Below are 14,928 nucleotides of genomic sequence, written 5' to 3'. Positions count from 1 at the left end.
ACCTGGCTAGTTTTCCCTGTGGCTTTAGAAAATTGTTGTGGTGAGATGGGAAGGTGTTCCTGAAAACTGGCGTCTCTCATAAACTGTTAATCATACATCATTCACTAGCACCTCAGGACAGGACACTTGCCTTCACTAACAGGCATGGCAAGATAATGAATCAGAATGGCAAGAACTTGGAAGTTAGCACATGACTTGAACTGGTGCTGTGTGTATTGAACATTGAACTTACTAAAATTCCACTAATGGATTTCTCTCCCTGTATCCCTAAATCTTTATAATCTTGATCTTTAAAGGGTGTTGTCGAGTATTATCACTTGGAATGGTTCTGTGTGTATTGCACATTGAACTTATTAGGGCTCTACGAATAGATCTTTGTTTCTCTACTATATCTCCAAATTTTTATACTGTGGTACCTCACCATAGCAGACTTTGCAGTAATGGACTCATTAGATACTGGCCAAATTTTTTGGACTGTAATGGCAAAAGACAAATGGCAAATTTTTTCAAGGAATCCATGGCTCCACGTGGCCACATAGCCCAAAACATGTATGACGCGATAAAGTCCTCCCAAAAAAAAGTGAGTAGAGAAGAGAAATGACGCTTACATTCCACCACTGCAAGTAAGCAATGTCAAAAGCAAAGCTGCTTCTCCAACCCTGCATTCCACCCCACTCTCCCTCTCTTAAGTACCTCTTCCAAGAAACACTTGTTCACATTGTAGATTACTGCCATAGATTAGCTGTGAAGATGGCCATATGGCAAGCTTGCACCAGGAAAATGGTCCATAGCCAGACTGTGTGTGAGGGTAGGCCAGGACTGAATGGCCAGTTTAGTCAGGGGGAGTTACCAGAAAGGTCACACTCCCCAGCTCATGTGTCACATTTAGGATGGAGGGGGGGAGGCTTTTCTACAAAAAACACACCTTGATCTTTTCCTCAATAATAATGTGGAACAAAGAAAGATTTCAGAAGTTATTTTGGAGACACATCAATTTAAATAGAAACTGAGGGAGAGAAAGACAAAGACAGAAGGTAAGTAGGTGAAGCGGGGTCTGAAAAAGATAGCAAGCTCACCATCTATACAAAGGTGGCAATAGTGGGGGAATCCTGGTGAAGCTCAGGGCCACACCTAAACAGTCAGTTTGCATCTGTCTGTGCATCAAGTTGGTTGTTCTTGCATGTGTATATAAACTTATCATATTTTTTCCACTTACTTTTGTGCTTAAAAGATTTTTTATTACTGTACAATCATAAGGTGGTTAAATGTTCAAAACATCTTTTTACTTTGTTAAAGGGAATGAATAACTGAAAAAAGGGAAAAGAGGGCCAGTTAAGGATCTCACAGACAAATCTCTCTCTATAATGGACAATTCACAGTAATGGACACACCCTCAACCTCCAAAAGTGTCTGTTATGGTGAGATACCACTATAATCTTGGTCTTTAAAGCATGTGTTATCAAATATTCACTCTCTCTCTATTACTCTATTCCCTGTCAGTTTTTTTTCTTCTTGATACTTTAAGTGTGTATCATCAAATATTCTCTCTCTTCTACTACTACTATTACTATATACTATCATTACCTGTCAGTTTTTTTCTTCTTGATATTTTAAGCATGTATCATCAAATATTCTCTCTCTCTTCTACTATTACAACTACTATCACCCCCAGTCAGTTTCTCTCTTCCTTACCTGCTGGAGGAGAATCTTTTTCTTCTCCAGCATGAGTTTCTTCCTCTCCAGAGCTAGCAACTCCTCCTCTCTCTTCAGCTTGAGAATCTCCATATCCTTCTGGTTCTTCTGGGAGGAGGAAGTGGAGAGAGAGGTTGCCTTAACTCCTCCGGGCTGGCGGGAGAGATGGAGGAAAAATGTTGCCTTCAAGGGAGGGAGGGAGTGAGGGAGAGTACGGGACAGTCTTCCCTCAGCACACATGGATTCCAGACATGGTGGTGGTCAGCTAACCATGGCACCCATTCACTGCACCCATTACTGTGAGGACTCCTGCACCCATTAATGTGGACTCCTGCACCCATTACTGTGAGGACTCCTGCACCCATTACTGTGAGAACTCCTGCACTCATTACTGTGGACTCCTGCACCCATTATGTGAGGACTCCTGCACCCATTCACATCACCCATTACTGTGGACTTTTGCACCCATTCACTGCACCCATTACTGTGAGGACTCCTACACCCATTACTGTGGATTCTGCACCCATTCACATCACCTATTACTGTGGACTCTAGCACCCATTACTGTGAGGAACTCCTGCACCCATTAGTGAGGACTCCTTCACCCATTCACCTTGCTCATTCCTATCTAGCACACTTCATCCATCACTGAAGATTCCTCCACCTATTAACTTCACCTGTCGTTAGTTTGTATACATCACCCATTACTGTGAGTATCCCTGCACCCATTCACTTTACCCATTACTGAGGGCCCCTACACCTATTCACTGCACCCATTATTATTTTGGTATTTTGGTACACTTCCTATAAACCTCTACCCAATCTTCTTATCCTGTGACATCCATCCTTCCATCCTCTATCATGCACTGCCTTTGTTCCTGCTCGTCTCTTTGTAACCTCCAGATGAACTAAACGGTGATAAAAAAAGTCTCTCACTGTTTCCTTCATGACGTCAAGGAAAATCATGAAAAACTATGATAGATCTGTTCTCTCTTTCCTACAATCTTTACTCCATCCATTAATCTATAACTTCCAGGAAAAAATAAATTAATGATCAAAAAATAATCTTAAATAGGTTTCTTTATAAGTTTGAGAAAAAATAATGGAAAAACAATTAAATAAAGTCAGTTCTCTTTTCCTTTCAGTGTCCACATCTCTATAATTTATAGAAAATAAAAAAATTAAAGATCTGCTGTTTTCTTTACTATACATAAAAAATAATAAAAATAAATGAAAAATAAAAATAACAGCTAAAAAAGAAAAATTACGTATTAATAGTTTCCAGTCTCCATGTCTTTGCTCCATCCATAACAAAAATAATAACAAAACATCTGCCTTTTTCACACAGTATCCTTATCTTAGGTACCTTCCTCCCGTGGTCTTGCTACACTAGACTTTTTTCTTCCTCTCACCACTATTCTGTCCTCTCTAATGCAAGAGTTAACTACTACTACTACTCTCAACCACTATTCTGTCCACTCTAATGTGCATATTTTTATACAATATGGGCTTTCCACAGGAATTTATGAGCTAAAAGGTATTTTTTTGGATACCTCCTACCTGAAAGCCCGTCCGTTAGGGAACTGTTGCCCTGAGTAAGGAAGCCCTTCCTACACTCAGACTGTGGGCAGGAGTCGAACCTGTAAGCTCGGAGACCACTCAGATCCCAAAGCACACGTGTTTTCACTGTATAACGGCAGGTTAACCAATATGTACTCCCAATCATTCACCACTATTCTGTCCACCTCTCTAGTGCAAGAGTTAACCAGTACTCCCAATCATTCACCACTATTCTGTCCTCTTCTCTGATACAAGGGTTAACCAGTACTTCCAATCATTCACCACTATTCTGCCAACCTCTCTAGTGCAAGGTTAATCAGTACTCCCAATCACTCACCACTATTCTGTCCACCTCTCTAGTGCAGGGGTTAAACAATACTTTCAATCCTTCACCACTATTCTGTCCTCTCTGATGTAAGAGTTAACCAGTACTCTCAATCCTTCACCACTATTCTGTCCACCTCTCTAATGCAAGGGTTAACCAGTACTCTCAATCATTCACCATTATTCTGTCCACCTGTCTAGTGTAACAGTTAACCAGTACTCTCAATCATTCACAACTATTCTGTCCACCTCTCTGATGCAAGGGTTAACCAGTGCTCTCAATCACTCACCACTATTCTGTCCACCTCTCTAGTACATGGGTAAACAGTTCTCTCAATCACTTACCACTATTCTGTCCACCTTTCTAATGCAAGGGTTAGCCAGTACTCTCAATCATTCACCACTATTCTGTTCATCTCCCTAATGCAAAGGTTAACTATAGTAAAACTAAATTGTACTGACCAGTAGGGAGTTGTTCACCATCCTGCCAGATCTCCAACCAAAACATTCATCATTTATTACTCACAGTTCTCTAATCAAAGTATTATCAACAAACAGCATTCTAAGAATAATCTATTAAACTAAATGTCAGGTGATACAAATAACTGTTATATATCAAATCAAATCAAAGTATTTCATGGACATGTATGACTATGTGGCATATCAGGTTAGGTGATGCTGCCACTCGACCAGATGCAGGATTTACCCTGGGGGAAGAGGGGGAGTCAGTTCACCACACACATGGAAATCTCACTTCTCATCTGGTCACCACAATGGAAGGACACACCGATGCTTCCCCGTCTTATTGTGTGTTGTTCAGACAGACCAAAAAAAAGTCTCCTCCGCCAATGGTCTTCAATAAGTAAGTCAACTTGGGGCAATAACTGATATAAAATACTGTCTCATACATATTTCTTTTTCCCACTCATTACATTAGACTGTATCTCGAGAGGACATAACAGTAAGTATTGTAAATTATCAGTCTCACTTCACTTCTATGACCAGCACCTTTACTGCATCTAATTTACATACGGCATAATCACCTGCAGTGATCTTAATTTCTCGTCCTCCCTAACCTCTTTTTCAGCAAAGTGATGCATTAAATTGAATAAAGAACTGCAATTCCATTTTCCTTGAAGTAATGAGAAATATGACAAAGTCACATGGATTATCGGCCTCACCCTGTGGGTCAGTACAACTTAGTTCTACTATAATACTCTTAATCATTCATCACTATTCTGTCCTCTTCTCTAATGCAAGAGTTAACCAGTACTCTCAACCATTCACCACTTTTCTGTCCACCTCTCTAATGCAAGGAACAAGCACACTCTAGAACTCCCTGCCTGCTTCTGCATTTCTATTTCCCTATGACTCAAACTCATTGAAGAGGGGGGTTTCAAGACATTTATCCCATTCTTTTGACTAACTCTCTCAGACTTGCTAGGGAACTGGCATCTAAGTGGGCTATTTTTGTATAGTTGCTTTTGCTGAACTCTGGCAATTTCCCATCCCACATAAAAAAATAAATAAATAATAGTAATAACTAGCGACAAGCAAACAAACAGGAGACACTTACTTTAATGATATTAGGGTTGATGTGAATGTTGGGCTTTGAGGCGGTGGGCTGCGTTCCTCCCACTGAAGGCACAATGGGGAGGGGCCAGGCTGGGTCGATGGCCTGCACCTTCACATCTAGTCCGTACAGTTTTGACTTTGGAAACACCTCATTCCAAGTTGTTCGTAGCTCGTATAGCTTCTTCCGCGTCCTCTCGTCGACCTAAGTGTGGAGTGGGTTAGGTTAAGTTACATTAGGTTTGTGTGTGTGTGTGTGTGTGTGTGTGTGTGTGTGTGTGTGTGTGTGTATTTACCTAGTTGTAGTTTTACAGGGCCTGGGCTTTATGCTCGTGTGGCCCCGTCTCCATATCTACTTATCCAATCTTACTTTAAAAGTGTGCACACTCGTTGCAGACACTACTTCTTCATCTAAACTGTTCCACGTCTCAATACATCTCTGCGGGAAACTATATTTTTTAATATCTCTCAGACATGAGAGATGTGTGTGTGTGTGTGTGTGTGTGTGTGTGTGTGTGTGTGTGTGTGTGTGTGTGTGTGTGTGTGTGTGTGTGTGTGTGTTTTCTTTCTTTAGAGTTAAGAGAGAAAGAAAAAAAAAATTTTTCATATTCTTTTTTTTGTTAGATTGAGTTAGGTTTGGTTGTGTGTGCTCTCTCTCTCTCTCTCTCTCTCTCTCTCTCTCTCTCAGGTTAAGATTACTTTACTATTTTATCATGCCTGTCAAATTGTGTATCTCTTATCTTCACAATCTGTTGTTCATTACTATCACTGTTTTATTCTTACTTATTATCACATTCCTTATCATTTGTGTATTTGCTGTTTGTGCATAACTGTCTTCGCTGTCACTTTCACCCCTTTCATTGTCATGTTCATTACTAGATTTATTATCTTTAAACCATCACAATTATTCAATTTTCATTTTTTTTTTTTTTTTTTCCATTATCATATTCCCTGTCTTCAACAAACTACAATCGTTGTTTCTTTCTTCATTATCTATTCTTCACAATCAGTGTTATCTTTGAACCGTGATATTTTGCTCGGCAAATAGAATAATACTGGTTTGCGGGGACCAGTTTATGATCTACTTAAAAGTTATTTAACTGAGTGCAAGCAGTTTGTATTTTGTAACAATGTTTATTCTAACTACAAATTCATTAAACATGGTGTAGCCCAAGATTCAATCCTTGGTCCCATTTTGTTCCTGATCTATATCAGTGATGGAGCATTTTTGTGATGGTGTTCATTTACAGTGTATGGAGATGACAAAAGCTTTGTTATAACTGACCATGAGCTTCATGTTCTTCATTCTAAGTTGTCTTGGGAGTTGGATAAAGTAAGCAATTGGATGAAAGTTAATAAGTTAAAACTTAATGTTAATAAAACTCATGTAATGCTTTTTCAAAACAAGTCTTTAGTGCAAGATTCAGCCCCATTGAGATTGGATCAGCAAGTTGTTCTTCAAGTAAAAGGGTGTACAGTATGTGGCCACCATTTCTTGACAATGTATTTAAAACTCAAAAATGCATTCTCAGAGTAACAACATTTAAGAAAAATTTGACTCAACTGAAGTGATATTTTTTATCTGAATATTTTAAAGCTAAACTATATTTATAAATATTTTCTTTTACTAGATATATTTTGGTCTTTGAAGAAAATGATGGAACCTTTAAGTTGTAGGAGCATCTTCTTACTACAAGACAAAATCATCTGAATTTAGTTAGTCCTCAATTTAGAACACAACTTTTCCATTATTCAATAGTCTTGGTCCCAGTCTGCAACTCACTTCTAGTCTCTATAAAAAATGTAGCTGATTCCATGACTGTTAATATCTTCTAGTACAAAGTTAAAAACATCTGTATTATTTACAGTCCCTTTAATAAAAACCTCATTATTAATGTAATAGTGACATTTTTGTGGTATTTCTACATGTATGTATCTGTGAGATTCTATTTCCTCCCTCCCTTTCAATACACGAAAGACTAACTTCTAGTCTTTATATTCTGTTCCGTATTCTGTTGTGCAGGTAGTTAGGATATTCAGTATATTTTCTGTTTCACAGGTTTGTTAATGAGATACATCTCTGCAAGCCTTCTCCATGTTGTATCTGTTATGATGTACTGCATGTGTTATTGTTATTATGGAATAAAACTGTTGAACTTGCACAAGCGCACACACACACACACACACACACACACACACACACACACAGCTCTGAGCTCGTTCCATAGGGTAACGTCTGGCTGTCTCGTCAGAGACTGCAGCAAATCAAACAGTGAATTACACACACACACAAACACACACAGTTAAAGATATGAAGTCCAAGTGGAGAGCAGTAGAAAGCGGAGTGCCGCAGGGGTCAGTATTAGCGCCAATACTCTTTCTCATATATGTATATAAATGACATGCCAGAAGGAGTGAACAGCTACATAAATCTGTTTGCGGATGATACGAAACTGTGCAGAGTCATAAAACAAAAAGAGGATTGTGAAATACTGCAGGAAGACCTAAATAAGATCTGGAAATGGAGTAAAAAGTGGGAAATGGAATTCAATGTGGACAAAAGCCATGTCATGGAAATGGGAAAGAGTGAAAGACGACCAGTGGGAATCTATAAGATGGGAGATGGAGTAGAACTGGAGAAAATAAAAAAGGAAAAGGACTTAGGAGTGACGATGGAAGAAAACAATCAACCGGTAAGCCATATTGATAGAATTTTCAGAGAGACATATAATTTGCTAAGGAATATTGGAGTAGCATTTCACTACATGGACAAAGAAATGATGAAGAAATTGATAAGTACTATAATAAGACCCAGATTGGAATATGCAGGAGTAGTGTGGACCCTCATAAAAGAAACACATAAGGAAGTTGGAGAGACTACAAAAAATGGCTACAAGAATGGTTCCAGAATTTGAAGGGATGACATATGAGGAGAGACTAAAGGCTATGGATCTACCAACCCTGGAACAGAGAAGGGAGAGAGGGGATCTGATACAAGTTTATAAATTGATCAACGGAATGCACCAAGTGGATAATGAGAAACTGATCCTGAGAGAAGAATATGACATTAGAAGCACAAGATTGCATAGTAAAAAGCTGAGAAAGGGAAGATGTCTGAGAGATGTTAAAAAATAAATTTCCCACAAAGATGTGTTGAGACGTGGAACAGTTTGAGTGAAGAAGTGGTGTCAGAAACGAGTGTGCATAGTTTTAAAGGAAAATTGGATAAGTGTAGATATGGAGACGGGGCCACACGAGCATAAACCCCAGGCCCTGTAAAACTACAACTAGGTAAATACATACATACATACACACACACACACACACACACACACACACACACACACACACACACACACAAGCAAGATATTTGGATTATCATATAAAATGTTGAATAATATCAGCATAGTATTTCAATACATGGACAAAGATATGATGAAAAAAATCACCACAAGCTTGATATGTTCAAAGCTGGAATATGCAGCAGTGGTGTGATCTCTGAGCTCTAAAAAGCATATATGAAGATTAGAAAGAATACAGAAGATTGCTACAAAAAACTAAAGGACCTAACATATGAAGAATGACTGAAGGAAATAGGACTGTCAATCTTACAAGATAGAAGAGAAAAAGGGGACCTAATAACAATGTACGATAGTCAAAGGCATTGAGAAGATAGACAAGGAAGACCTGGTGTTGTTGACAGAAGATGGAAGGGCAAGAGGAAATGTAAAGAAGATCAGGATGAGGCAGTGTGTGAAGGATATTGGAAAACACAGGTTTCCACACAGAACAGTGGAAAAGTAGAATGCATTGAATAATGAAGTTGTTACAGCACGTAATGTGCATAATTTTAACGAAAAATTAGATAAATGGAGACATGGAGACAGGACACTATGAGCCACATTCAAAGTCTGTACAATACAACTAGGTAAATACAACTTGGTAAATATGAACACTCACCTTTTCAAAGACGCAGCAGAATGTGGATATAATATTGAAGGCGAAGAGTTTGATATACTGAGTGCCAACATTCTTCATTATAGAGTCAATCAGGTACATGACAGGTAGTTTCTGGGGTCCTGGCACCTGTGTGGGGAGAGGAGAGAGCTAGGTCACACTGGGTCAAGGGTCAAACTACAATGATAGGGCAATTTTTTCATTCTTTTAATTATTATTATTATTATTATGAGGTCAATGAAGGCGACCCACTGGAAAGCATAACTGCATAAACCCAAAGGCCCAGTGGGCAGCACCTCACCGATAAGTGAAAGGAAGTAACAGGAATGAACAACAGAATAGGAAGATTGGTAGAGATCTAAGAGGTAGTGAGTTCAGAGAGAAGAAAGGTATTCACGTTTTTAAATGCTTCAATGTTACTAGAATTAACAATCTGTTGGGAATTGTATTCCAGAGTCTAGCAGATACTGGGATAAAACACCGGGAAAATTGTGAAGTATTACATCGATTCACAGACAGGAGAGAGGCAAGTCAAGGGCATCAAAATATATAAATGAAAAAAAAAATAAAATAAATAAAAAGCCCACTTGACTGCTGGTTCCCTAAAAGAAATATAAAGAATTAGCCAAAATTAAGGAACAAATGTCTTGACACCTCTCTCTCAAAAGAAGTCAAGACATAGGAAGATGGAAATACAGAAGGGAGTTCCAGAGTTTACCAGTAAAAGGTATCCTGTCCATGGTCCGAGTGTAGGTTGGGCTTCCTCACTTGGGGCAATGGTTTCCTACCGGGTGGGCTTTGAGATAGGAGGTACCACAAAAAATACCCACTTTAGCCCATAAATTCCCATGAAAACCCCACATGGTATATAAAAAAAAAGTGGGGAGGGACTCGAGCTATACTGACAGTGGTGGCATCCATAAATGCAGCGTATATGCTTCCCTTCCAGCTGCTCACAAGTGACTGAGAAGCACGGGGAATCTCCTGCCTGTATGCTGCGTTTGGAAGCTCACCACTCATTTCCAACGCAACATTCTGGTTATTGCCTGTGAAAAAAATCTACATGTGGAAGGGCCTCAGCACACACCAGCCACCACCCACGCTACAAACAGTCCACACAGGAAAGATTGCATCACTCGTTTGCATTATCCAACATCAATATTAGCACTTTATTTCATCTTGCTACCTCTTTAAATCTTCCTGTTAGTGTTTCCTTTCTTTTTTTCTTTTTTTCATTCTGGTTTCACAATGGTGCTTTTTCATGACTGTTTGGTATTGATGTTTTTCTGCTTATTCTGCTTTGGTACCAGTGTTACTTTTTTACATATTGTTCGTTAATGGTGTTTTTTTCTTTATATTCTGGTTTGCTAATGGTGGTTTTATCTAAACATTCAAGTTTGCTAATGGTGCTTCTTTCTTATATTTCATTATGGTGTTTTTTTCTTTGTATTCTAGTGGGATAACAGTGTTTTTAGTAAGGTGGGTTATTGATTGACTGCTCGATTGATTGGAGTTTTCATTTTGCAATCTTTCTTTAGTGTGTGTGTGTGTGTGTGTGTGTGTGTGTGTGTGTGTGTGTGTGTGTGTGTGTGTGTGTGTGTGTGTGTGTGTGTGTGTGTGTGTGTGTGTATTTACCTAGTAATATGTTACAGGGTTTGAGTGGGGCTCACAGTGACCTGTCTCCATATCTACTTTTATCTAACTTTTCATTAAATTTATGCACACTTTCTGCTGCTACAATTTCTTCACTCAAGCCATTCCAAATGTCCACCGTCTTATGTGGAAAACTAAACTTTTCAATGTTTCTCAAACAATGACTTTTTATAATCTTGTTAAACCTTTTTATGTAAAGAAAGTTTATTGTCTTTATCAGTTGTTTAGCCGAGCAGTTTCACTGGTTGTTTTGGTGTTCTTAAGCAACCCAGGTTTAGAAGGAAAACTCAGAACATAAAAGTTTGTATATTATGTACAAAACTTACAAGTGTTGTCCTCACACAACGTACAAGTACGTACGGAAGTGTGTTTTAAACTTGAGAAAGTGTTCATAATGTCACTGAGTTCACCAAGTCACTTAATTCCCGCAGCACATCAGTTTGGACGCACACACACTGTTAAACACACCCGCACTTCCCAGTCACCGGCTATACTCATTCTCTTGCCTCTGCCGGTGCCCACAGCGCCCAGCCTCCAGATGCTGACAACAGGGCGTTAGTCATGTGACACGGGAAAATCTCAACCGAGTGGTTTTATATTGTTCATTACATTCATTTCTCGCCTGTAGTGATACCTAGATGAATTGCATCCTACCTATGGAGATTACATTAATTTGTTTTAATTATCTGAGTCAATCATGAATGTAACAACTACTTGTTTAGTTTTATAAATAGAGAAGCACCTGCAGCCCCTTTTCACGGAAAGGTGAGGTCAGCATTTAGAAGTGTTGCACCACATTATGTAAGATTGCATCAGATTTCTATAATGATAGACCAATCTTCAGGTAGGACTGAGATCACACCACACACTGACAGTGAGGTCACAATCCCTTGAGTTACATCTTGTACCTACTTGCTGCTGGGTGAACACACCCTACACATTGAGGCTTGTCCATTTGCCTTGCTGCGCCCTAGACTCGGTCCAGGGTCTTCTCTTTCTCTCTCTCTCTCTTTTAACCTATAGCACCTATAAGAGTATGGGAAGCACTGTTCAGCTTCCACCCATTAGTGACGCAGGCCATTTCATTTATAGTGGAACCCATATTAGGGCCCATATCACCACCCAAGCACATCTTTGGTGTAAGGCAATTACACCTCCACCTAGAACCTGGGTATCATGGTGACACTAGGTAACTTTAAACCACTCGACAAATAGACAAGTATCAAGACAGCGCGTGGTGGGATTTGAACCTACGCATGGATGTCTGCCCAATCCCACGCTCACCACCTTATTCTCTACACCACTGCCTCTCTAAGTGTGCTTACCACTATACTGTGTGTGTGTGTGTGTGTGTGTGTGTGTGTGTGTGTGTGTGTGTGTGTGTGTGTGTGTGTGTGTGTGTGTGTGTGTGTGTGTGTGTGTAAATAGTAAATAATAATACATTCAATACAGTAGCATAGTGCACATAAAAAACAAATTGAGAGAGAGAGAGAGAGAGAGAGAGAGAGAGAGAGAGAGAGAGAGAGAGAGAGAGAGAGAGAGAGAGAGAGAGAGAGAGAGAGAGAGAGAGAGAGAGAGAGAGAATCTAGGAACATTAACCAATACCCAACACACTACCATCCTAACCATGACTGTAACGCAGGCAAAGCAGTTAAGTCGCTTAGAATACATCTTTACTCAGACATGCAGTGATGTGGCACCCTGCCCAGCCAGCACCCCACCCCCTTCCCCATCACCATGTCACCCCTGCCTCCCTGCCACCCCATTACTTAACATTCAAGAGGTGGGATTGGGTTAGATGAGATTAGATTGGGTTAAGCTGGGTTAGGTTTAGATTAGTTTTGGATAAGATTTGGTTGGGTTAGATTAGATTAGGTTAGGTGAGGTGAGGTGAGGTGAGGTGAGGTGAATTGAGGTTGGGTTGGGTTGGGTTAGGCTAAGGTTGGATACACCCCATTTCGTCACCAATCTGGTTTTGTCACCAAGAACACTCCACTGTTAAGTCTGTTTCGTCACCATTAATCCTGCTTTCCTCAGGCTACACCAATGCATCTAACTTTACATTTCTCTCTCTCTCTCTAGTGTATGTATTTCAATATTCACCAGTTAGGGTGTCCACTAGGTACAGTATATTTATCACTTTAGCGTTCCTTTAAAAATAGCCCTAATTACTTTTTTTTTTATAACATAGCAGTCCCTTGGCTAAGATGACCACATCCACAAGAAATTTTTTGGAGCAGGAATTAAAGTATTGCAGGCCGTCACCATAACAAATAAAATAAAACATTCTCATCATCAGTGGTTTGTTTGCTAAGTAAGAAACTTTCAAATTAGCTTTCCTGCAACACAGACGCTGCTCAGTTCTGGGAGGGAATAACGAGTGAAGGGACAGATGTGCCTTAAGCCATGTTTCATAGTCTGTTTGTAACCATTGACAGTTTTCACAGCATCAAGCCAGACAATCATCTCAGAATGGTGTTCAGTTGAGGAGCTAGTCATCATTGTTCAGGCTGTGGGAAGAGAGTACAATCACGGCAGCAAGGTCTAGTGCAGGTGTGGGCAAACTACAGCCCACCAGAGGAATTCATGCAGCCCGACAAATGTTGGTAAATTTGAAAGAGCAGGGTAATACACAACGCCAAATAGTATTGTGAGCATTTCATTTTCTTTCCGCAAGTCTGCACAAGCATGTGAGAGTGGCTTTTTTCTTTAGAAGCCTTTAACTTTGTATTTTAAATATTAATGACTTTGGGTTAATACAGTATGCAGTCCTATAACATTGTGATTCTTTTTAATGTGGCAGTAGCACTGAAAAATTTGCCATCCCTGCTCTGGTGTGTGTGCTTCATGTGAGTCAATGCTTTGTGATTTATTGATTCTTTACTGATGCATCCATGAAAAAAATGTAAATATATTCACACTTACAAAAGAGCTCTGGTGATGAAACAGGCTTAAATGGCAGTGACCAAACAGGTTCACAAAGTGGTGATGAAACGGACTGGTGACAAAATGAGCAGCACCACTAGGATTGGGTTGGGTTAGTCTAGGTTAGATTGGGTTTGTTAGGTTAGGCTAGCTTGGTTTAATTCCTTCAGTACTGGGATGCATCTTTACCACATATTCTAGGTACACAAACAACCTTATTAACATTAAGAAGAGTCTATGGAGGTCAGAAGATTAGTGGCCAGTCTTCACTATTTTAATCCCCACATAAGCTTTTGAAGGTGTATAAAAATGTCAAATACTAAGCAGAATGAATATGACAATGCATCATGGTACTGAAGAGGTTAGGTTAAAAGTTAGATTAGTGCAGAGAGAAAGAATAACATAAAAAGTAAGACTGAATGAAATATTGGTGAATAATTAATAAAAGCACCTTTGGAAATGCCAGCTTGAAACCTCTAAAAAGCTTGGAAACACAGACTTGCCACATACACCCACAAAAAATAAAACATACATCATTATCTTACACCAAAAAACAAACAATACCACTAAAATGTAGGTTAACAATAAAAAAAAATATATTACATCACCCAGCTAGGATACACGCCCCCTTCCTGCTCCTCCACCCCTCCCACTTCCCCTTTGACACTCTCCCCCTCCATCTCCCTCTCACCCACCATAAATCAAAATAAAGCGAGAAAATAACCAAATTTAACTCCCAGCTGGTGAAAACATGCCAGCTTTTCCATCAATAACACACGAACCCTTATATTTTCTCTCCATCCCTCCACCACCTTTCCTCCACACCTCCATGCCGGAACGCCTGTGGAGGTAAGAGCATAATTCAGCCCGTGGAGGAGGAAAACTCGGATGAAAGGTGAGAATTTGGAGAGAAGACGGTGGAGGAGATAAAAAATGGCGTCGGTCGTTATTCTCTTACTTCTCTCTTTATTCTCTTCATTTTCCCTCTTCCCCATTCGCTAGACGGACAAACGAACGCACACCGGGGAAGGAGAGAAGGAGAGAAAGCATGGAGGAGGGAGAGAAGGAGAAGTGAGAGGAGAGAAGATGGCGGGTTTGGAGAGGGGAGGGAGGGAGGAGGGAAGGAAGGGGGGGAGGTTAGCATCTTTCCACGTTTATTTTCTCTCCATCTTTCCTCCAGTTCCTCCAAGTCTCACAGAAGGGAGGAATAAGCGATAACACACTGATAAATGATGAAAAAGACAG

The 14,928-nt window shown here is 39.8% G+C and overlaps 1 protein-coding gene across 9 annotated transcripts in view; it reads right to left on the bottom strand.

Annotated features, from left to right (window-relative positions):
- LOC123512073 overlaps positions 1-14,928 on the bottom strand; it is a 41,495-nt gene that overhangs the window by 26,168 nt on the left and 399 nt on the right. For 6 of the 9 annotated variants that reach the window (XM_045268263.1, XM_045268317.1, XM_045268273.1 and 3 more), the window contains exons 2-4: positions 9,109-9,234; positions 5,153-5,353; positions 1,693-1,845 (exon numbers count right to left, since the gene is read on the bottom strand). In XM_045268263.1, the coding sequence (XP_045124198.1) occupies positions 1,693-1,845; positions 5,153-5,353; positions 9,109-9,234 (480 nt within the window). The remainder of the gene's footprint in view (positions 1-1,692; positions 1,846-5,152; positions 5,354-9,108; positions 9,235-14,928) is intronic. The other 3 variants (XM_045268289.1, XM_045268298.1, XM_045268334.1) reach the window with 1 other exon arrangement.

Source organism: Portunus trituberculatus, chromosome 4, assembly GCF_017591435.1.
Source record: "Portunus trituberculatus isolate SZX2019 chromosome 4, ASM1759143v1, whole genome shotgun sequence".
NCBI lineage: Eukaryota > Metazoa > Arthropoda > Malacostraca > Decapoda > Portunidae > Portunus > Portunus trituberculatus.
Note: the sequence above shows the minus strand (reverse complement) of the source record. Positions and strands in the feature narration are given on the sequence as shown.